This window comes from Pseudorca crassidens, chromosome 16 (genome assembly GCF_039906515.1).
Source record: "Pseudorca crassidens isolate mPseCra1 chromosome 16, mPseCra1.hap1, whole genome shotgun sequence".
NCBI lineage: Eukaryota > Metazoa > Chordata > Mammalia > Artiodactyla > Delphinidae > Pseudorca > Pseudorca crassidens.
Window position 1 is genome coordinate 63049185 of NC_090311.1, and position 24105 is coordinate 63073289.

Sequence of the window (24105 nt, forward strand, 5' to 3'; positions counted from 1 at the left end):
GCTGTTTATCCATTCTATATATAATAGATTGCATCTGCTAGTCCCAAACTCCCAATCCAACCCTCCCCAACACCATCCCCCCGGCAACCCCGAATCTATACACGGGTTCTTAAGAGGTAGCTTGTTGAAAGCAGTTTCCTCTAATGTTGAAGCACTTGCTTTTACCACCTCGCCTACGCTATGGTCTCTGTAAATGAAGAAATAGTGTTGAACAAGGTGAAGGTTAGCACAGCTCCTAATTAATCTGTCAAATTCCAATTTAGTAGAATCCAAATTGAAATGGATTTTTCATAAATTAAAAGCGGTCCTGAGTGGAAAGCATCCCCCAAAACAATGTTTGGAATGATGGGGGTGATTTAATGAAGGGTCAAATATTTCATTTTGTAATGAGTCCCACGTCCAGTTTTACCAAAATACTGTTACATCTGTGGAAGGAATTTATTTTTGCAAAGAACAATTTTTTAATTTTTCATGGTTTAAATTATTTTGGTTTTCACTAGTATTTAAAAATCCTTTGTAACATGAAGTAACATTTTCAGTCGTCATGTTAGATTTAATGCAGTATTGCCATTAATCTGTGTACTTTGCTCTGCCTTTATAATCTTCCTTTTTCCCTCAACATGGGTGTGACACAAATGCCAAGTACAGCAGGCACCGCCCAGCTCTACAGGGAAAGAATCAAGTCACTCACCTCCCAAGCAACATGGAAGCAACATAGAAGCACAACACTGATGTAAGTCACCAGTCAGTTGGATTGTCTCCTTCAGGTGAACATTCAGTTCCATAGAAAAAGTGGTTTTTAATCCCAACAGTAAAACTTTGTACCTGGATTCTCTTATAAGGAAACAATGTATAGCTGATTCTCATTGTTCCTGGTAGTTATGTTCTATAAAGCTGCTGTGAACAGTGAATTTGGGAATGCTAAAACATCACTCCTAGGGAAAATACAGGGTTACGTTCTGATGAGCTTCTGGTCACAATATTTTCATCAACTGATCAATATATAACCTTATTTTAATGTGTTTCTGTTTAAAGACACCTTATTTAATATATAATTGACTCATTAACATTGACATTAACATTGAACTCATGGCCAATAGCACTGTAGCTTGTGCCTAAATGAAGCTTAACTAGCACAGTATTTTCTCCAGAGGGCACATCCCAGCCTTCATGTGCTTAGGAACATTAGATACCACTTCAGCACTACACTTGGGGGCCATTTTAAACAATGAAATCGCCAACAAAATGCAAAAAAAAAATGTGAAAAATGTGGCACTGAGTAACTTAGACCACAAAAAGGATACGTGTTTATAGTATGAGAGCTGAAACAAGAAGGTGGATCATTACCTTGTTTAACCTCAGCTGGTAATGTGCACCTCAGGTGCCTCAAATCCTCTGCTGTCTGCAAATGACCACACAAGTGCCTCGAGTACTGATTTTGGGGGTTATGAGTAAATTGTGCCAAGTAGGCAAATTCAAAAATATGGAATATACAGGGCTTCCCTGGTGGCACAGTGGTTGAGAGTCTGCCTGCCCATGCAAGGGACACGGGTTCGTGCCCCAGTCCGGGAGGATCCCACATGCTGCGGAGTGGCTAGGCCCCTGAGCCATGGCCGCTGAGCCTGCACGTCCGGAGCCTGTGCTCCGCAGCGGGAGAGCCCACAACAGTGAGAGGCCTGCGTACTGCAAAAAAAAAATAAATAAATATGGAATCTACAAATAATGAGGATTGACTGTTTTGGAACCTGCACTTACATATGAAGTCCTTGATCTTTCCTTTTCAGAAACAGCTTATGGATCTGGGTAACTGACTTAAGGTTTGGAAGCAAAAGTTACTGGATTGTATACCTTACTAAAATGTGCTCAGAGGTCCTGGTGGACATATTACTGATCTTATTTATTTTTTTGAATGTTTATTTTATATTGGAGTATAGTTAATTAACAAGGTTGTGTTAGTTTCAGGTGCACAGCAGAGTGATTCAGTTATACATAGGATATACTTGTATCCTTTTTCAAATTCTTTTCCCATTTAGGTTATTAGATTTTTTTTTAAATCCATCCTATGACAAAGGCTTTACTAACAACTTTCCATACAGTTAGTCAAAAAATAAAAAAAAAAAAAGCACAGCAGACAGCATCTCACACACTAGAAACCAACATGACAAGAGCCCCTTCTCAACACTGTAAAAAAACAAAACAAAACCAAAAAACCCAAAACTGAGAACTTAGTTTTGGTGGGGGACAGAACTTTGGTCCCCTACCAAATGAACTGAAATATCCCAGTAGAGAATCAAACCAAAGTGGTAAGATGGGGATAGGGGGTGGGTGTCAGATTTTTAAATAACTGCTTTTGTGACAAACGAGCTGGAAAAGACAGGTTTGGGCTAGGCTGCGTCCCTTACTATAACTATCAGGTTATTACAGACTATTGAGCAGAGTTCCCTGTGCTACCGAGTAGGTCCTCTTTAATTTTTAAAAAAATATTTATTTGGCTGCATTGGGTCTTAGTTGTGGCACATGGGATCTTCGTTGTAGCCTGCAGGATCTCTTGTTGCGGTGCACAGGGCTGCTTTCTAGTTGTGGCGGGCGGGCTCTAGAGCAAACAGGCTTAGTTGCCCCATGGCATGCCCCATGGCATGTTGGATCTTAGTTCCTGAACAAGGGATCGAACCTGCACCCCCTGCATTAGAAGGCAGCTTAACCACTGGAGCACTAGGGAAGTCCCTGTAGGTAATCTCTTTTAAATATAGCAGTGTGTACATGTCAATACCAAACTCCCAATCTATCCCTCCCCAGCACCCCTCCTCCGGTAACCATAACTTTGATCTCTATTAGTCTGTTTGTTTTGTAAAAAAGTTCATTTGTATCATCTTTTTTAGATTCTGCATATAAGTGATATGATATTTGTCTTTCTCCATCTGACTGACTTCACTTAGCATGATAATCTCCAGGTCAATCCATGTTGCTGCAAATGGCATTATTTCATTCTTTTTAATGGCTGGGTAATATTCCATTGTATATATGTACCACATCTTCTTTATCCATTCATCTGTTGATGAACATTTAGGGTGCTTCCATGTCTTTGCTACTGTAAACAGCACTGCAGTGAACACTGGGGTGCATGTATCCTTTTGAACCATGATTTTCTCTGGAGATATGCCCAGGAGTGGGATTGCTGGGTCACAGGGTAGCTCTATTTTTAGTTCCTTAAACTTCCATACTGTGCTCCACAGTGGCTGCACCAATTTACATTCCCACCTACAGTGTAGGAGGTTTCCCTTTTCTCCACACACTCTCCAGGATTTTTTATTTGTAGACTTTTTGATGATGGCCATTCTGACTGGTGTGAGGTGATACCTCATTGTAGTTTTGATTTGCATTTCTAATACTTAGCAATGCTGAGCATCTTTTCATGTGCCTGTTGGCTATCTGTATGTCTTCTTTGGAGAAATGTCTGTTTAGGTCTTCTGGGTTGTTTTTTTCTGTTGTTGAGCCACATGAGCTGTTTGTAAATTTTGGAGATTAATCCCTTGTCTGTGGTGTCATTTGCAAACGTTTTCTCTCATTCTGTGGGTTGTCTTTTTGTTTATGGTTTCATTTGCTGTGCAAAGCTTTCCAGTTTAATTAGGTCCCATTTGTTTATTCTTGTTTTTTTTATTTCCATTACCCAAGGATTTGGATTGAAAAAGATCTTGCAGTGATTTATGTCAAAAGTGTTCTGCCTGTATTTTCCTCTAAGAGTTTTATAGTATCCAATCTTATTTAGGTCTTTAATCCATTTTCAGTTTTAAATTTTTTTTATTGGAATACAGTTGCTTTACAATGTTGTTAGTTTCTTGCTGTACAGCAAAGGGAATCAGTCATATGTATAATATATATCCATTCTTAGATTTCTTTCCCATTTAGGTCACCACAGAGCACTGAGTAGAGTTCCCTGTGCTATACAGTGGGTTCTCATTAGTTAGCTACTTGAAGCATTTTAAAAGTCTTAGTATTGGACAGATGAATGGATAAAGAAGAGGTGCATATATACAATGGAATATTACCCAGCCATTAAAAAGAATGAAATAATGCTATTTGCAGCAACATGGATGGACCTGGAGATTATCATACTAAGTGAAGGAAGTCAGATGGAGAAAGACAAATATCATATAATACAGCTTAAAAAATGATACAGGGCTTCCCTAGTGGCACAGTGGTTAAGAGTCCGCCTGCCGATGCAGGGAACACGGGTTCGTGCCCTGGTCTGGGAAGATCCCACATGCTGCGGAGCGGCTGGGCCCGTGAGCCATGGCTGCTGGGCCTGCGCGTCCGGAGCCTGTGCTCTGCAACAGGAGAGGCCACAACAGTGAGAGGCCCGTGTACCGCAAAAAAAAAAAAAAAAAAAGATACAAATGAACTTATTTACAAAACATAAACAGACTCACAGAGAAGGAACTTATGGTTATGGGGGGGCGGGGAGGGTGACAGATTGGGAGTGACATATACACACTGATATTTAAAACAGGCTAACTACAAGGACAGGGAACTCTGCTCAATACTCTGTAACAACCTAAATGGGAAAAGAATTTGAATAAAGGATACATGTATATGTATAACTGAATCACTTTGCTGTACGCCTGAAACTAACATAACATTGTTAATCAACTATATTCCAATATAAAATAAAATTTTAAGGGACGTCCTGGCAGTCCAGTGGTTAAGACTCCGTACTTCCAACGCAAGAGGCATGGGTTTGATCCCTGATTGGGGAACGAAGATCCCACTTGCTGTGCAGTGTGGCCAAAAAAATTAAAAAAAAAACAAAGTTCCAAAAAGCAAAATTTGAATTTGCCATGTGCTGCCCATTATTTACATAGCATTTACACTGTATTTGGTATTATAAGTATACTCTAGAGATGATTTAATGCATACAAGAGGATGTGCATTGGTTATATGCAAATACTATGACATTTTATATAAGGGACTGTAGCATCCATAGATTTTTGGTATCCATGGTGGCCCTGGAACCAATCTCCCATGGATACCAAGGGATGACTGTACCAGAAGTAGAACTGCTAGATCATACATAGCTCTATTTTTAATTTCTTGAGGAACCTCCAAACAGTTTTTCATAGTGGCTACATCAATTTACAATCCTACCACAGTGCACATGGGTCCCCTTTTCTCCACATCTTGACCAACACTTGTTATTTCTTGTCTTTTTGATAATAGTCAATCTAATAGGCGTGAGGTGATAGCTCATTGTGGTTTTGATGTGCTCAAATATACATGTTAACTGTGATTTATAAAACCAAATGAAACACTATAAACTAGATACTTGGACATATCACATATTGTACTCCAACCAAAAATGTATAACGTGAATATTAGTGTAAAGAAACAGCAAACACCAATTGGAAAAATCTATGAAATAACTGGCCTATATATTTTCAAAAATATCTGTGATGAAAGGCTGAGGAACTGTTCCAGATTAAAGATGACTAAAGAGATGTGACAACTACTGTGGAGAATAGTATGGAGGTTCCTTAAAAAACTAAATACAGAAACTACCATATGATCCTGCAATCCCACTCCTGGGCATATATCCAGAGAAACCCGTAATTCGAAATGATGCATGCACCTCAGTGTTCATTGCAGCACTACTTACAGTAGCCAGGACATGGAAGCAACCTAAACGTCCATCAACAGAAAAACGGATAAAAAAGATGTGGTACATGTATACAACGGAGTATTACTCAGACATAAAAGAACGAAATAATGCCATCTGCAGCAACATGGGTGGACCTAGAGATCGTTGTACTGAGCAAAGTAAGTCAAAGAGAAATATCATGATGTTGCTTAGACGTGGAATGTGGAATCTAAGAAAATGGTACAAATGAACTTACTTACAAAACAGAAATAGCATTACAGATGTAGAAAATTTACAAATTTACAGTTACTGGGGGGTAAGGAGGGGGTGGGATGAATTAGGAGATTAGGATTGACATAGACACACTACTACATATAAAACAGATTAACTAATAAGGAGCTACTGTATAGCACAGGGAACTCTTCTCAATACTCTAATGCCCTATATGGGAAAAAAATCTAAGAGAGTGGATATATGTATAACTGACTTACTTTGCTCTACAGCAGAAACTAACATAACATTGTATATCAACTATATTCCAATAAAAATTTTAAAAAGAGATGTGACAACTAAATACAACCTTGAACTGGATACTCTGGTACTAGAGAAATTGCTATAAAGGACATTACAGGGACAGCTACTAAATATGAATTATAGATAAAAGAATTGTATAACAATTATATTTCCTGTTCTATAATATAAGAAAATACTCTTATTTTTAGGAAAAACACTGAAGTATTAGGGGGTAAAGGAACCTAATGTATGCAATCTTCTCTCAAATGGTTCAGAAAGAAAAAATGTGACTACAAATGAGGCAAATACTAAAAACTGGTAAATTTAGAAGGGCGTATGGTAGTTCTTTGTTCTGTTCTTGAATTTTCTAAAGTTTAACATGATTTTAAAATAAAAATTTTAAAAAGCTATGTAATTAAACACGCACACCTAAACTTACTGTCTTCTGTGGTTCGGATCTTTCCAGTTTGACCAAAAATGACATTAGCAGCTGATAAACAGTGCCTGGCCTCCATAAAGCATTGCTGTTGAGGAAATAAACAAGAATAAAGTCTTAACAAAATCAGGTAGAAACCACTACTAAGGAGACCCTGTATAGTAACTAAACAAGAAGGTATATAAGATATATTTTAGTATTATCTGGTTGAAAAAACTACCTTAAAGATTAAAATAACAATACCCCCAAACTCTTAATCCAAACTGGCTGAAAAACAACTGCTGATTGACTACTGAAGGAGAGCTAACTTTTAATCAGCATACAAGAATGGCTATCATCCTAGACTCAAAGTACCTCACAGTCCTTTTAGGTGCAGGCTAAGTAGCCAAAGTTCCACACATGATCAATTTTTAGACCATTTACATTCTGTCAGAGGACTTGAAGATTTAATCTTTCTTAGGTTTAGAGATCCCTTTTACATCCTGCCATTCAAAGGCAAACAGGATAAATTTTGATAGAGATTCCTGTCTTCTAAAATCTTTGGAATTTACAATACGAGGCTTCCCACCAAGTTCTGAAGTCAGCAGATTTCCACAGATGAACTCTATGGAACTGCTTTACCAACACAGTTAAAGACTTCATAATCCAAACTGGGGCACGGTAAACTTCTCAAACACTTTGAGAACATCTCCTTGTTACTTTAACGCTTTACATTTGTCATGTAAGTCACAGGACTACTCAGCAGAATTACCAAGTCCAACTTTTAGTTGGAAGCCACCCTCATTAAGTATGTCTACTTCATATTAGTAACACTGATTTTTGCTAAGAGGATTTTTAATGGTTGACTACGACTTTAAAATCTCAGCATTAAATGTATCTCCCCATTATTGCAAATTCAGAAGCCATCTTGAGAACAGCTGGGCACCATGTGTAGTATTAGCCCAGCAGTATTTATAGATCAAAATGTTGGTGTTAAACCTCAAACCAAAAGAAAGTTACAGCTTACATAAAGAAGTTTTAATTGTTGCTCTATAATCCCTTACTCATCATTATCACTTCAGCTTTGTCCAGATTGGCTATCTGAAAGCAACCACTGTTAGAAAACAGTGAGTGCCCTGTGCCCTCTAGGTGGCTGGTAAATGTGGGACTTCACCTGCAAGGCAGGGACTCACTAAGTAGCAAAACCTCATGGAACCAGATGAAGATGACAGTGATATAAATGACAACTGCATTTTTTAAAAACATGGATCAAATCTCTTTTTGCAGTATAACTTAGCTAGTTATAACACAACTTATAAAACATTTTGGTAAAAAAATAAAAGCACAGAGTGGGGAGGTACTCATGAAATTTACTGCATGCTCAGCATAAGCAGTGCTTAACAACTTAAAATTTTTAATTATACTTTAATATCTAGATATCTTAGTACTGTTAGAATCCATGGAGTTTTAAATGTTAATTAAAATTACAGTGAATATGTAATTTTAAAGTTGCTAAACAAAACAAAGGGCCTCTGGAAGCTATTTTTAAAAAAAAACCATAAAAAGGTGCCACAAGCAGAAGCACCAGGTAACACTTTGATGATGATCACAATGAAATGGATTCATGAGATTTAGATTTAACTGAATGCTCTGATATAGATGCAGTAGCGTTACTTACACGCTTGATCTTAGACCAAAGTCCTAGAAGCGATGCTGCAGTCACCACAGCCCTTTCTCTCCTGCTAATAGCTTTTCTGAATGAAATTCCATGGGACAATACTTTAAACATAGGGCGCATTTATAGAACCAGCACTAGCAAAAAAACTTAGAAAGGATAAAGGCCCAGTAAGGATACAGCAGCAGGTAAACAGAGATCTAAGAAGAAACTCTGATAAGCAAAGAATTACTAAAAGTTCAGAGAGGCTTGTGAATTAGAAATACAAATAAAAGTAATTTCTATCACTGAGATACCTAATTGAGAATTAATAGAAAATCTGGCTGGGAAAGGTGGCTTTAAAGTGTTTTAGCATTAAAAATTCTCTTAAGGACTAAAAAATTTAAAAGGTCAATTAAGAATATACCAACATGATTCTGAATTCTGAAAGCAACTAAGAAGCTCAAATTTGTCCCTGTGTAATACTCCAGAAAAAGTATAACGACCTGGAACTCAGAAATTAAGCAGAGATATTCCCAACACAGAAAAAGTACTATGAAGGAGTTAATTCTAAAGAATAACTGAAATGCATCACATGCTTTTATCAAAGCCCACATTTAACAGTCAACTTCCTCAGACAAATTCTCATAGTCGCTGCATAAAGATAGTTAAGCCTACAAGATAAAATCTGCAATTTAAAATAACATCTCACTAAAATAGAGATAGCCTGTCTGTATCAAAAAAGAACTGGTCTTAGGCAACGCAGGACATGATAAAATTATGATAAAATTATTTTAAGATTCAAAAGGATTACTGCAACAAAAAGCTACAGACTTTAGTACACTGGCAAACTGGGCTGCATTTTTCTATCCAGTTTACATCATAAAATACAAGCTACCTGTTTTTAAAAGATGACATTTTCAAGGTACTTTTGGTTCTATTTTTATACACACTATTGGTAACTCTGTTAGATAACTACTTTGAGAAGCTTACCTTATTGATGTAAAATTGTGACAAGGTAGCAGCATTAATAGCCCACTCCATAGGATGGTAGGCATTGTGCTCAAGCTGGCGTTTTAGGGTACTATGGCAATAATGGGCAGCCTTCTCAAACATTTCCATGTGCTGGTAGACTTGAGCCAGGTAATATAGGTTATGAGTATAAACCTTCTCAAATCTATGAAGGAAAAAACATTTGTGTAACGATTTACAATTTATAAGGAACTTTCAAATATACTGATCCTCCCACCAACCCCTTCAGTTGGGTATGACTTGTATCTATTTGACAGATAAGGAAACTGAGCCCCAGATTTGAACAGGGTAACTTATCTAGGAAGTGGCAAATGAAGGTTTTAATCCATGCCAGAATCCACATTCTATAACCTTTGAGTGCCTTGAAAAAGAAAGCACTGTGCTTTTTTTGAGCAATCATCTCAAACACACTATGTGGAAATACCTGTGAGGGCTGATTTCTAGACCTACTCACCTTTTTGATCTTTCTTGTTCAGCAAGTTTCTCTTCTTCAGGAAGAAAATGCTCCGTAGGATCAAGAGGAGGACTCCCAATCTGTAATTAAAGCAAAACAAAACTCTAAAATTTTACTGTAAACATCAAGCGTCCTCCTCTGGAGGAAAAGGAGAAATAAAATTTTAAAAAATTTTTAATTTTTACTTCAGTTTTTACTAGTTCACTTTCATATTATCCAAGAAGTAATTTTCTTAACCATAAAATCAGAGTCAAACAAATAAAAGGAGACTTCCCTACAAGCTCACACCTGACAAAATTTTAACTGCTGTTGCAGATGAACTTCAAATACACACACACACAAAAGTCTACCATTTTGCTTTTAGAGATGTATAATTCTTTAAGTATTTTAAGTCTTAATTTTGTCTGGTAAAGAAAAGCTCTTTTGAAAACCTACATAAGAATGACAAAAACCAAAAATGTATACATCCTGAGAGCAATACTGTTCTAAACTGACCACTTTAGTACACTGGCAAACTGGGCTGCATTTTTCTATCCAGTTTATGTCATAAAATACAAGCTACCTGTTCTTAAAAGATGACACTTTCAGGATGACATCTGAAAAATCAAAGTTTTTTTTGTTTTTTGTTTTTTTTGCTGTACGCGGGCCTCTCACTGTTGTGGCCTCTCCCGTTGCGGAGCACAGGCTCCGGACGCACAGGCTCAGCGGCCATGGCTCACGGGCCTAGCTGCTCCGCGGCATGTGGGATCTTCCCAGACCGGGGCACAAACCCGTGTCCCCTGCATCGGCAGGCGGACTCTCAACCACTCAGCCACCAGGGAAGCCCAATCAAAGTTTTTAATATTCTAATATTCTCAAGGGCACAAAAGATGATATACAGATTATACCCTTTCAATACAGGGACGATTCCATTGTTTATTGCCTTAGGCAAGTCACCCCATCTCTTGTGCTTATGTTTCCTCATCTATAAAATAAGGATGGGACTTCCCTGGTGGCGCAGTGGTTAAGAATCTGCCTGCCGGGACTTCCCCGGTGGTCCAGCAGTAAAGAATCCGCCTTCCAATGCAGGGGACGCGGGTTCGATCCCTGATCGCGTAACTAAGATCTCACATGCTGCGGGGCAACTAAGCCTGTGTGCGGCAACTAGAGAGAAGCCTGCGTGCCACTACTAAAACCCTACGCAGCCAAAAAAAAAAAAAGAATCTGCCTGTCTGCCAATGCAGGGGACTCGGGTTTGATCCCTGGCCCGGGAAGATCCCACATGCCGCGGAGCAACTAAGCCCGTGAGCCACAACTACAGAGTCTGTGCTCTAGAGCCCGCGAGCCACAACTACCTGAAACCCACGCGCCTAGAGCCCATGCTCCACAACAAGAGAAGCTACCACAATGAGAAGCCCACACACCCGAACTAAGAGTAGCCCCTGCTCGCCGCAAGTTGTGTATATCACATATAATCCCATCTGAGGTCTTCCAAAAAAGCAGAACTACTTAACCACTGCCTCAACCACTGCCTCATTCTACTTCTGTGAGGATAGGATCCTCAACTTTAAACTGAATTCACTAAACTCCAAATAGCAGCCATGGTTTCCATTAAAAAAAAAAAAATGTGACCTTACATTCTGGACGCAAACACTAAAAGCATCACAACTTGGGGGACTTCCCTGGTGGTCCAGTGAGTAAGACTCAGAGCTCCCAAGGCAGGGGACCCGGATTTGATCTCTGGTCGGTGAACTAGATCCCACGTGCATGGTGCAACTAAGAGTCCACATGCTGCAACTAAGAAGTCCGCATGCTGCAGTGAAGATCCCACCTGCCGCAACTAAGGCCCAGCGCAGACAAAAAAAAAAAGGACACCACAACTTGGGTCCCTAGAATTCACAAAAAGTAAAAATGACTAAGCCAGGAAGCAAGGCACAAGGCAAACACAATAGATAAACTGTTCTTCAAAGATCTCCTTAAGAAGTTTGAGGGCTGTTTTGTATGCTTAGCCCTATCTTGATGAGGGAAATTAATCAATGTATTTTTTATGTACATACTTCACTGTTATGACCATCACACTTCATCCTGTAACACTAACAGTCAAAATAGTCTCCTCTCTTAACTAAAATATAGGTATAATTAAGTACAAAGAGTTTTGCTATGTGTTTTATGTTTCCATAATAATACCAGGTTTATTTGGCTGCATTGGGTCTTTATTGCTGCACGCAGGCTTTTTCTAGTTGTGGTGAGCGGGCGCTACTCTTCGTTGCAGTGTGCAAGCTTCTCATTGCGGTGCACGGGCTCTAGGCGCACAGGCTAGAGTAGTTGTGGCACGCGGGCTCAGCACTTGTGGCTCGCGGGCTCTAGAGCACAGGCTCAGTGGTTGTGGCACACAGGCTTCGTTGCTCCGCAGCACGTGGGATCTTCCCGGGCCAGGGATCAAACCCGTGTCCCCTGCATTGGCAGGCAGATTCTTAAGCACTGCACCACCAGGGAAGTCCCTTTATACCAGTTTTTAATGAAATATTATAGGTGTTCGGTCTCTTCACATTTTAAACTAACAATTTCATGAGTAAGAGTGTGAGCCTAAAGTCACGAAAGGCAACTAACATCTCAGTCTGGCTTTGTGGTGTTCTGCTCCTCTTAGCACTTTAGGAGGAAAGTTAAAACACCAAGGTAGAAGATCCATGACTTTTAAAATTCTGCAATTTGGGGATATACTTCTCAGAAAAAAAGTATTAAGGGCTATAAACACATATTCTAAATGTACATTCTAATCCAATCAAAAAATGGGCAGGAGACCTAAATAGACATTTCTCCAAAGAAGAAATACAAATGGCCAACAGGTACATGAAAAGATGCTCAACATCGCTAATTATTAGAGAAATGTAAATCAAAACTACAATGAGGTATCACCTCACACTGGTTAGAATGGCCATCATCAAAAAAATCTACAAACAACAAATGCTGGAGAGGGTATGGAGAAAAGGGAACCCTCCTACACTGTTGGTGGGAATGCAAATTGGTACAGCCACTATGGAGAACAGTATGGAGATTCCTTAAAAAACTAAAAATAGAGCTACCATATGATCCAGCAATCCCATTCCTGGGCATATATCTGGAGAAAACCATAATTCAAAAGGATACATGCACCCCAGTGTTCACTGCAGCACTATTTACAATAGCTAAGACATGGAAGCAACCTAAATGTCCATCAACAGATTAATGGATAAAGAAGAGGTGGTACATATATACAATGGAATACTACTCAGCCATAGAAAGAGAATGAAATAATGTCACTAGAGCAAGATGGATGCAACTAGAGATTACCATACTAAGTGAAGTAAGTCAGAAAGAGAAAGACAAATACCATATGATATCACTTACATGTGGAATCTAAAACATGGCACAAATTAACCTACCTACAAAACAGAAACAGACTCAGACATAGAGAACAGACTTGTGGTTGCCAAGGGGGGTGGGGAGGGAGAGGGATGGACTGGGAGTTTGGGATTGGTAGATGCAAACTATTGCATTTAGAATGGATAAACAAGAAGGTCCTAATGTATAGCACAGGGAAATACATTCAATATCCTGTGATAAACCATAATGGAAAAGAATATTAAAAGAATGTATATATGTGTATAACTGAGTCACTTTGCTGTACAGCAGATTGGCACAACTGTAAATTAACTATACTTCAATAAGAGGAAGGGAGGGAGGGAGGAAGAAAGCAAGGAAGGAAGGAAGGAAGGAAGGAAGGGAGGGAGGGAGGGAGGGAGGGAGGGAGGGAGGGAGGGAGGGAGGGAGGGAGGGAGGGAGGGAGGGAGGGAGGGAGGGAGGGAGGGAGGGAGGGAAAAGAAAAGAAAGAAAAAAGGAAAGGAAAGAAAAAAAAAATAAAATAGATAACCAACAAGGACCTACTGTATAGCACAGGGAACTCTGCTCAACATTCTGTAATAACCTAAATGGGAAAAGAATTTGAAAAAGAATAGATACTTGTATAACTGAATCACTTTGCTGTACACCTGAAACTAACACAACATTGTTAATCAATGATACTCCAGTATAAAATAAAAATTAGGGACTTCCCTAGTGGTCCAGTGGTTAAGACTCTGCGCTTCCAATGCAGGGGGCCCGGGTTCAGTCCCTGGTCAGGGAACTAGATCCTGCATGCTGCAACTAAAGATCCCACACATGCCATAACTAAGACCCGGCACAGCCAAATAAATAAATAAATGTTAAAAAATATATATTTTTTTAATAAATAAAAATTTAAAAAAAAACTAGGGACTTCCCTGGTGGCGCAGTGGTTAAGAATCCGCCTGCCAAGGCAGGGGACACAGGTTCGATCCCTGGTCTGGGAAGATCCCACATGCCACGGAGCAACTAAGCCTGTGCACCACAACTACTGAGCCTGCGCTCTAGAGCCTACGAGCTAAGCCCACGCCCCACAACTACTGAAGCCCGCACGCCTAGAGCCCATGCTTCACAACGAGAAGCCACCGCAATGAGAAGCCCGGGCACCACAACGAAGAATAGCCCCTGCTCACCGCAACTAAAGAAAGCCCGTACGCATCAACTAGAGAAAGACCCAACGCAACCAAAAAAAAAAAAAAACCTAAAAGTACATTTTAAAATTTCTTGTGGGTGTAATTAACATGTTGATTTGCTCCAATCTTTCTCCTCCAGGGGAAGCTTGTCATGCGTCAGGACCATATTTTATTCATATTTGATTCCCCTGCATTATGCATAGTACCTGGCACAAAGTAAAAACAATAAATGTCTAGTGAATTAAACCAACAAAGCAAATAGGAACGCTTAGTCTATGCACTCTGCTTACAGCACATTTCTTTTATCTGCCATCATTATTTTGGTACAGATATGGAGTCCTCGCTACACTACACAGTTCTTAAAGGAGCACTTCATACTTGTGTTTTAGACTAAGTCCAACTACTAAGGGAGGCAGTAGGATATAGTGGTTAAAAGTGTGTGGTGTGGAGTCAGACCACGTTAACAATAGGTTGTAACCCCAGCTTTGCCACTTACTGGTGTGTGGACTTGGGCAAGTCATGTAATCTCTTGTGCATGTGTTCCCTCATCTATAAAATAATAAAAATATCTACCTCTTGGGCTTCCCTGGTGGCGCAGTGGTTGAGAGTCCGCCTGCCGATGCAGGGGACATGGGTTCGTGCCCCGGTCTGGGAGGAACCCACATGCCACGGAGCGGCTGGGCCTGTGAGCCATGGCCATTGAGCCTGTGCGTCCGGAGGCTGTGCTCCGCAACAGGAGAGGCCACAACAGTGAGAGGCCCGCATACAGAAAAAAAAAAAAAGATCTACCTCTTAAGCTGTCGTGAGAATTAAATGAGTTAAAATTTGTAAATCACCTGTAACAGTGTCCACAAGTGCTACTATAAATGTTTGTTAAATAAATAAAGTATCAGTAAGTGGGAATACATCAAACATTTAAAAAAAAACTTCTGCACAGCAAAGGAAACCATCAACAAAATGAAAAGGCAACCTATCAAACGGAAGAAAATATGTGCAAATCATATATGCAATAAGGGGTTAATATCCAAAATATATAAAGAACTCATTCAACTCAACAGCCAAAAAAAAAGAAATCTGATTAGAACATGGGCAAAAGATCTGAATTTTTCCAAAGGAGACATACAGATGGCCAACACACACATGAAAGCGCGCTCAACATCACTAATCATCAGGGAAATGCAAATCAAAACCACAATGAAATATTATCTCATACCTGTTAGAATGGCTATTATTAAAAACACAAGAAATAACAAGAGTTGACAAGGATGTAGAGAAAAGAGAACCCTGCTGCACTGTTGGTTGGAATGCAAATTGGTGCCACCACTATAGAAAACAACTGGAGGTTCCTCAAAAAATTAAAAATAGGGCTTCCCTAGTGGCACGGTGGTTGGGAGTCCACCTGCCGATGCAGGGGACACGGGTTAGTGCCCCGGTCCGGGAAGATCCCACATGCCGCGGAGCGGCTAGGCCCGTGAGCCATGGCCGCTGAGCCTGTGCGTCCGGAGCCTGTGCTCCGCAGCGGGAGAGGCCACAGCAGTGAGAGGCCCGCGTACCGCAAAAAAAAAATTAAAAATAGAACTACCATGTGATCCAGCAATTCCACTTCTGTTTATTTATCCAAGGGAAACAAAAACACTAACTTGAAAAGTTATCTGCACCCCATGTTCACTGCAACATTTACAATAGCCAAACATGGAAACAACTTAGTGTCTGTCAGTGGATGAATGGATAAAGAAAATGTGTATACACACACACACAATGGAGCATCATTCAGCCATTAAAAAAAAGAAGAAGAGGGCTTCCCTGGTGGCACAGTGGTTGAGAGTCCGCCTGCCGACGCAGGGGACACGGGTTCGTGCCCCGGTCCGGGAAGATCCCACATGCCGCGGAGTGGCTGGGCCCGTGAGCCATGGCCGCTGAGCCTGTGCGTCTGGAGCGGCTGGGCCCGTGAGCCATGGCCTCTGAGCCTGCGCGTCCGCAGCCTGTACTCCGCAACAGAAGAGGCCACAACAGCGAGAGGCCCGCATACTGCCAAAAAAAAAAAAAGAACGAGGAAGAAGGTGGCCTTCTCCCCCTCCCCAATTTTGATTATAAAACTGTAGCCCACTACGTTCTCAGGGTACAGCACTCCCTTGCTCACCTGCTTGTAAGCCTCACAAGTGTCCTATTCTAATAAATCACTTCTATCACTTTGCCTCTCGATGGATTCTTTCTGCCCTGAGACATAAAAAAGTGGAGGTTCTTGGAGGCTCCCCCTACCCCAGACGCATTTCTGCGGTTTCAGCTTGGGGACATTGAGGGAGGGAGCCCTGCTGAACGCAGGCAGGGATGGCTGGCCTGTAGAGGTTGGTGAGTCATCCAGCCGCGCTGAGGAAACAATCAAGCAATCACACGTGCAACATCTCTACTGGGGGCCTGAAGGCCGCAGGGAAAAGTGGAAAGACCTATGGACTGAAGGCTAGAAGGCTTTGGGGGGCATCGCTTGCCCTCTCAGAGCCCATTTTCTCCCAAGAAGCAGGGCTTGGAAGTGCTGAGAGCACCAGATGCCCAGCCTGGGCAGGTCCCTCCAGGACCAGGAACACAGCACCAAGGGGACAACCCATAGTCCTCGCACATCTGAAACTATCACAGCTTTAGGCAGGAGTGTCCAGGCCCAAATGAGGGTTTGTGTGGGCAGGTGCGACGAGAGCTGAGCCCTGAAGGAAGGGACGGGCGTGTCGGAGTGCTACAATGGCAGAAAGGAGAGCAAGGCATCATCGGTGGGGGGAGGGCTGGAAAGGAGGGGCGGCTCAGCCTCAACACCAAGGGCCTGGAGAGGAAAGTGAGAAGAGTAACCCTAGCTGAAGAAACTACTGAAAGAAGCACGGATAGAGACATGAGGCTGGAAAAATAGGCTGAGGCCGGCCAGGCGGCCCACGCAAGCCCTCAATTCCCGGTGAGGACTGTGGGCTTGGCCCGCGGGCGTGTGGAACCACCGGCTGTGCTTTTACAGGGCAGCGTTGGGAGGCAACGGGTAGAACGCACGGTGTTTAATTTTCTCAGCTTAACTGTAACAAATCACCACACTGTTGGTGGCTGCTATAACGAACTGCCCAAAACTTGGTGGCTTAAAATGTCCCAAATGTGTCCCCTTATAGTTCTATAGGCTAAAAGTCTGACATGGGTCTCACCGGGCTGAAAATAAGGTGTTGGCAGGGCTGCCTTTCTTTCTGGAAACTCCAGAGGAGAATCTGCTCCCTTACCTTTTCCGGCTTCTGCATTCCTCGGCTTGTGGCCCTTTAGTCCATCTTCAAAGCCAGCAAAGGCAAACCGCACCTTCTCACACCACATCACCCTGAACTTTCCTTCTGCCTCTGGCTTCCATTTTTAAAGACGCTTGTGATTACATGGGTCCCACCTGGATAATCCAGGCCACTCCCTCTTTTAAGATCACCTGATTAGCAGCATTAATTCCATCTGCAACCTTAATTGCCCTTGGCCATGTAAGGTAACAGGTTCCAAGGATTAGGATGATCAGGACAGAGACATCTTTGGGAGGCCATTATTCTGCCTGCCATACTGGGCTAGTTAGTTGGAAGTCCTTGCAAGCAAACAACAACAACAACAATAACAAAAGCAAAAACAAAAATGGAGAAGGAGAGGGAGAGGGAGGAGGAGGAGAAGAAAAGAAATATACTGGCTTAAATAACTGAGGCCTGTGTCTTTCTTCACTGCTTGGATCTACTTTCCTCTCTTGGTTTCCAGGCACCTCCTTCTATGAACAGGACCCCGCATCACCAGGCTTACATCCTGCCAGCTTAGCAGCATGGCAGTCCCCTCTCCCAGTACTTTAGCACAACCCAGGATGATGAGCATTGACTCTGATTCACCCAACTTCCTTCCAAGACTGTCCCTGGACCAACTACTCTGGCCTGGGAGAGAACTTTCACTGGCCAGGTATGAATTTCATATGCACCGTTGGAGCTGAAACAGGGGAAGCCCCACCAAAGCAGATGGACAGAGACTTGGGGGTCGGTGGTTCCTTAAAGGAAAACTGGTAGACTGCTACCCAGAAAGCGCAGTAGTGGTCATAATTGCCCAATATGAGTTGCACTTCATGCCACGAAACTGTACTGAAAAATGATTTATAAGGTACTTAGCCATAAAAAAGAACAAAATAGGGCTTCCCTGGTGGCGCAGTGGTTGAGAGTCCGCCTGCCGATGCAGGGGACACGGGTTCGTGCCCCGGTCTGGGAAGATCCCACATGCCGCGGAGTGGCTGGGCCTGTGAGCCATGGCCGCTGAGCCTGCGCGTGCGGAGCCTGTGCTCCGCAACAGGAGAGGCCACAACAGTGAGAGGCCCGCACACCGCAAAAAAAAAAAAAAAAAAAAAAAAAACGAGGAAGAAGGTGGCCTTCTCCCCCTCCCCAATTTTGATTATAAAACTGTAGCCCACTACGTTCTCAGGGTACAGCACTCCCTTGCTCACCTGCTTGTAAGCCTCACAAGTGTCCTATTCTAATAAATCACTTCTATCACTTTGCCTCTCGATGGATTCTTTCTGCCCTGAGACATAAAAAAGTGGAGGTTCTTGGAGGCTCCCCCTACCCCAGACGCATTTCTGCGGTTTCAGCTTGGGGACATTGAGGGAGGGAGCCCTGCTGAACGCAGGCAGGGATGGCTGGCCTGTAGAGGTTGGTGAGTCATCCAGCCGCGCTGAGGAAACAATCAAGCAATCACACGTGCAACATCTCTACTGGGGGCCTGAAGGCCGCAGGGAAAAGTGGAAAGACCTATGGACTGAAGGCTAGAAGGCTTTGGGGGGCATCGCTTGCCCTCTCAGAGCCCATTTTCTCCCAAGAAGCAGGGCTTGGAAGTGCTGAGAGCACCAGATGCCCAGCCTGGGCAGGTCCCTCCAGGACCAGGAACACAGCACCAAGGGGACAACCCATAGTCCTCGCACATCTGAAACTATCACAGCTTTAGGCAGGAGTGTCCAGGCCCAAATGAGGGTTTGTGTGGGCAGGTGCGACGAGAGCTGAGCCCTGAAGGAAGGGACGGGCGTGTCGGAGTGCTACAATGGCAGAAAGGAGAGCAAGGCATCATCGGTGGGGGGAGGGCTGGAAAGGAGGGGCGGCTCAGCCTCAACACCAAGGGCCTGGAGAGGAAAGTGAGAAGAGTAACCCTAGCTGAAGAAACTACTGAAAGAAGCACGGATGGAGACATGAGTCTGGAAAAATAGGCTGAGGCCGGCCAGGCGGCCCACGCAAGCCCTCAATTCCCGGTGAGGACTGTGGGCTTGGCCCGCGGGCGTGTGGAACCACCGGCTGTGCTTTTACAGGGCAGCGTTGGGAGGCAACGGGTAGAACGCACGGTGTTTAATTTTCTCAGCTTAACTGTAACAAATCACCACACTGTTGGTGGCTGCTATAACGAACTGCCCAAAACTTGGTGGCTTAAAATGACCCAAATGTGTCCCCTTATAGTTCTATAGGCTAAAAGTCTGACATGGGTCTCACCGGGCTGAAAATAAGGTGTTGGCAGGGCTGCCTTTCTTTCTGGAAACTCCAGAGGAGAATCTGCTCCCTTACCTTTTCCGGCTTCTGCATTCCTCGGCTTGTGGCCCTTTAGTCCATCTTCAAAGCCAGCAAAGGCAAACCGCACCTTCTCACACCACATCACCCTGAACTTTCCTTCTGCCTCTGGCTTCCATTTTTAAAGACGCTTGTGATTACATGGGTCCCACCTGGATAATCCAGGCCACTCCCTCTTTTAAGATCACCTGATTAGCAGCATTAATTCCATCTGCAACCTTAATTGCCCTTGGCCATGTAAGGTAACAGGTTCCAAGGATTAGGATGATCAGGACAGAGACATCTTTGGGAGGCCATTATTCTGCCTGCCATACTGGGCTAGTTAGTTGGAAGTCCTTGCAAGCAAACAACAACAACAACAATAACAAAAGCAAAAACAAAAATGGAGAAGGAGAGGGAGAGGGAGGAGAAGGAGAAGAAAAGAAATATACTGGCTTAAATAACTGAGGCCTGTGTCTTTCTTCACTGCTTGGATCTACTTTCCTCTCTTGGTTTCCAGGCACCTCCTTCTATGAACAGGACCCCGCATCACCAGGCTTACATCCTGCCAGCTTAGCAGCATGGCAGTCCCCTCTCCCAGTACTTTAGCACAACCCAGGATGATGAGCATTGACTCTGATTCACCCAACTTCCTTCCAAGACTGTCCCTGGACCAACTACTCTGGCCTGGGAGAGAACTTTCACTGGCCAGGTATGAATTTCATATGCACCGTTGGAGCTGAAACAGGGGAAGCCCCACCAAACCACATGGACAGAGACTTGGGGGTCGGTGGTTCCTTAAAGGAAAACTGGTAGACTGCTACCCAGAAAGCGCAGTAGTGGTCATAATTGCCCAATATGAGTTGCACTTCATGCCACGAAACTGTACTGAAAAATGATTTATAAGGTACTTAGCCATAAAAAAGAACAAAATAGGGCTTCCCTGGTGGCGCAGTGGTTGAGAGTCCGCCTGCCGATGCAGGGGACACGGGTTTGTGCCCCGGTCCGGGAAGATCCCACATGCCGCGGAGTGGCTGGGCCTGTGAGCCATGGCCGCTGAGCCTGTGTGTCCGGAGCGGCTGGGCCCGTGAGCCATGGCCGCTGAGCCTGCGCGTCCAGAGCCTGTGCTCCACAACGGGAGAGGCCACATCAGTGAGAGACCCGCGTACCACAAAAAAAAAAAAAAAAAAAAAAGAAGGAAATCTTGCCACTTGCAACATGGATAGAACTTGAGAATGTTATGCAAAGTGAAGTAAGTCAGACAAGGAAAGACAAATACTACCAGTGATCTCACGTGTGGAATCTTCAACCAACCAACCTCACAGATACATAGAACAGATTAGGTTTGTGGTTTCTAGAAGCAAAAGGTTGGGGGGTGGTCAGAAAGGGCAAATGAAGGCAGTCAAAAGATTCAAACTTCCAGTTATAAAATAAATAAGGCCTGGGGATATAATGTATAGCATGGTGACTACAGTTAATAATTCTGTATGATCCAGCAATCCACTCCTGGGCACATATCCAGAGAAAACCAAAACTGGAAAAGATACATGCACCCCAGTGTTCACTGCAGCACTATTTTCAATAGCCAGGAAATGGAACCAACCTAAATGTCCATCGACAGATGAATGGATAAAGATGTGGTACATATATACAATGGAATATTAGCCATAAAAAGGAGCGAAATGCCACTTGCATCAACATCGATGGACCTAGAGATTGTCATAATGAGTGAAGTAAGTCAGACAGAGAAAGACAAATATTATATGATATTGTTTATATGTGGAATCTAAGAAAAGGGTACAAGGACTTCTCTGGTGGTCCAGTGGTTAAGACTCTACTGTTTCCACTGCAGTGGGTATGGGTTCAATCCCTGGTCAAGGAGCTAAGATCCTGCACGCCGTGGGGCACGACCAAAAAAAAAAAAAAAAAGGTACAAATGTACTTATCTACAAAACAGAAATAGAGTTGCAGGTGTAGAAAACAAACTTATGGTTACCAGGGGGTAAGTGGGGGGAAGGGATAAATTGGAAGATTGGGATTGACATATACACACTACTATATATAAAATAGATAACGAATAAGGACCTACTGTACAGCACAGGGAACTCTACTCAATACTCTGCAATGGCCCTTATGGGAAAACAATCTAAAAAAGAGTGGATATATGCATATGTATAACTGATTCACTTTGCTGTACACCTGAAACTAATACAGCACTGTAAATCAACTATACTCCAATAAAATTTTTTTTTAATTCTGTATTGTATATCTGAAAGTTGCTAAGAGAGTGGCTTTTAAAAGTTCTCACAAGAAAAAATTGTAAAATGTGTGGTGATGAGTATTAACAAGACTTACTGTGGTGATCATTTCATAATATATACATATTTTGAATCATTATGTTGTACACCTTAAACTAATATGTCATATGCCAATTATAACTCAATTTTAAAAGATTTAACATAAAAGAGCAAAAAATTAGCAAGAAAACACAAATGAGTAAATAAATGTAAAAAACCATGAACACTTTCAAAAGAGAAAATACAAACAGAAAATAATATTTTAAAATTAATCTCTTTAATCAAAGAAATTTGAGTTAAAATGAGACCATTCTGCCTATATTAGCAAAGACTTTTTTTTAAAGCTATATAAGGAAAAGTTGTGAAGGAGATGAGAATTCTCATACACTAGTGGAGTAAGGATACATTAGTAGTCTTTTTGGAAAGCAATTTTATAATGTGTGCCAAATGCTTTTAAAATGGTCATCTTCCAAATACTGTATGGTATCACTTGTACGTGGAATCTTAAAAAAAAAAAAAAAAAAATGGTGAGCTAGAAACAGAGAGTAGAACGGTGGTTGCCAGGGGCTGAGGTGATGGGGGAAATGGGGAAATGTTTGGCAAAGGGTACAAACTTCCAGTTATAAGATTAATAAGTTCTGGGGATCTAATTGTACACCATGTTAACTACAGTTAATACTTCTGTATTGTAGGGACTTCACTGGTGGTCCAGTGGTAAAGAATCTGCCTTCCAATGCAGGGGACACGGGTCTGATCCCTGGTCAGAGAACTAAGATCCCACATGCCGCAGAACAACTAAGCCCACACGCCACAACTACTGAGCTCGTGCACCTCAACTAGAGAGCCTGCATGCCACAACTACAGAGCCCATGCGCCCTGGAGCCCGCACGCCACAACTAGAGAAGAGAAAACCCACAAGCCACAACTAGAGAGAAGCCCGTGCACTGCAATGAAAAATCCGCATGCCTCAACAAAGATCCGATGCAGCCAAAAATAAATAAATAAATAATAAATCTTAAAAAAAAAAAATACTGTACTGTATACTCAAAAGTTGCTAAGATAGACTCGGCGGCGACCACTGCGCAGGTCGGACCTCGTTCGCTCGTAACTCGCTCCGCTTCCTCTGCAGCCATGTCTGACAAACCCGATATGGCTGAGATTGAGAAATTCGATAAATCGAAACTGAAGAAAACAGAAACGAAAGAGAAAAATCCACTGCCTTCACAAGAAACGACTGAACAGGAGAAGCAAGCAGGCGAGTCGTAATGAGGCGTGCGCCGCCAATATGCACTGTACATTCCACGAGCATTGCCTTCTTATTTTACTTCTTTTAGCTGTTTAACTTTGTAAGACGCAAAGAGGTTGGATCAAGTTTAAATGACTGTGCTGCCCTTTTTCACATCAAAGAATGGAGAACTACTGACAACGAAGGCCGCGCCTGCTTCCCATCCGCCTGTCTGGCTGGCAGGGAAGGAAAAGAACTTGCATGTTGGTGAAGGAGGCTGGGTGGGACGACAGTGAAATCTAGAGTAAAGAGCAAGCTGGTCCAGGGTGTCCTGCGGGCTGTAAAATGCAGTTTAATCAGTGCCATTTTTTTTTGTTGTTGTTCAAATGATTTTAATTATTGGAATGCACAATTTTTTTAATATGCAAATAAAAAGTTTTAAAACCTGAAAAAAAAAAAGTTGCTAAGATAGTAAATCTTAAATATTCTCATCACAAAAACAAAAAAAAAGGTAATTATGTGAGGTGATGGAGGTGTTAACTAACCCTGTTATGGTAATCATTTGCAATGTATCTGTGAATCAAATCATCACACTGTACATCTTAAACGTACACAGTAGTATATACATCAAGTATATCTCAAATCTGAAAATAAATGAATGAATCAATGTTTAAAATCCCTCTGGCTTATAAGATTGTGTCTCTTTACCACCCCCCCCACCCAAAACCTACTAATAAATAACTCTTCACAACTACATTTTCTTTTTTATTATTCTATATTTGAGCAATTTTATGGAGAA

General features: G+C 42.1%; 2 protein-coding genes across 3 annotated transcripts in view; one reads left to right on the forward strand and one right to left on the reverse strand.

The window, feature by feature from the left end:
* Window positions 1–24105, reverse strand: part of KIFBP (kinesin family binding protein) — a 43867-nt gene that overhangs the window by 8249 nt on the left and 11513 nt on the right. Inside the window, exons 3-5 of one of the 2 annotated variants that reach the window (XM_067710741.1) lie at window positions 9701–9780; window positions 9208–9391; window positions 6573–6669 (exon numbers count right to left, since the gene is read on the reverse strand). In XM_067710741.1, the coding sequence (XP_067566842.1) occupies window positions 6573–6669; window positions 9208–9391; window positions 9701–9780 (361 nt within the window). The remainder of the gene's footprint in view (window positions 1–6572; window positions 6670–9207; window positions 9392–9700; window positions 9781–24105) is intronic. The other variant, XM_067710742.1, reaches the window with a different exon arrangement.
* LOC137209272 (thymosin beta-4-like) lies at window positions 23129–23765 on the forward strand. The gene has a single exon (XM_067710740.1). It carries the CDS (start codon window positions 23213–23215, stop codon window positions 23345–23347), a length of 135 nt encoding a protein of 44 aa, XP_067566841.1. The 5' UTR covers window positions 23129–23212; the 3' UTR covers window positions 23348–23765.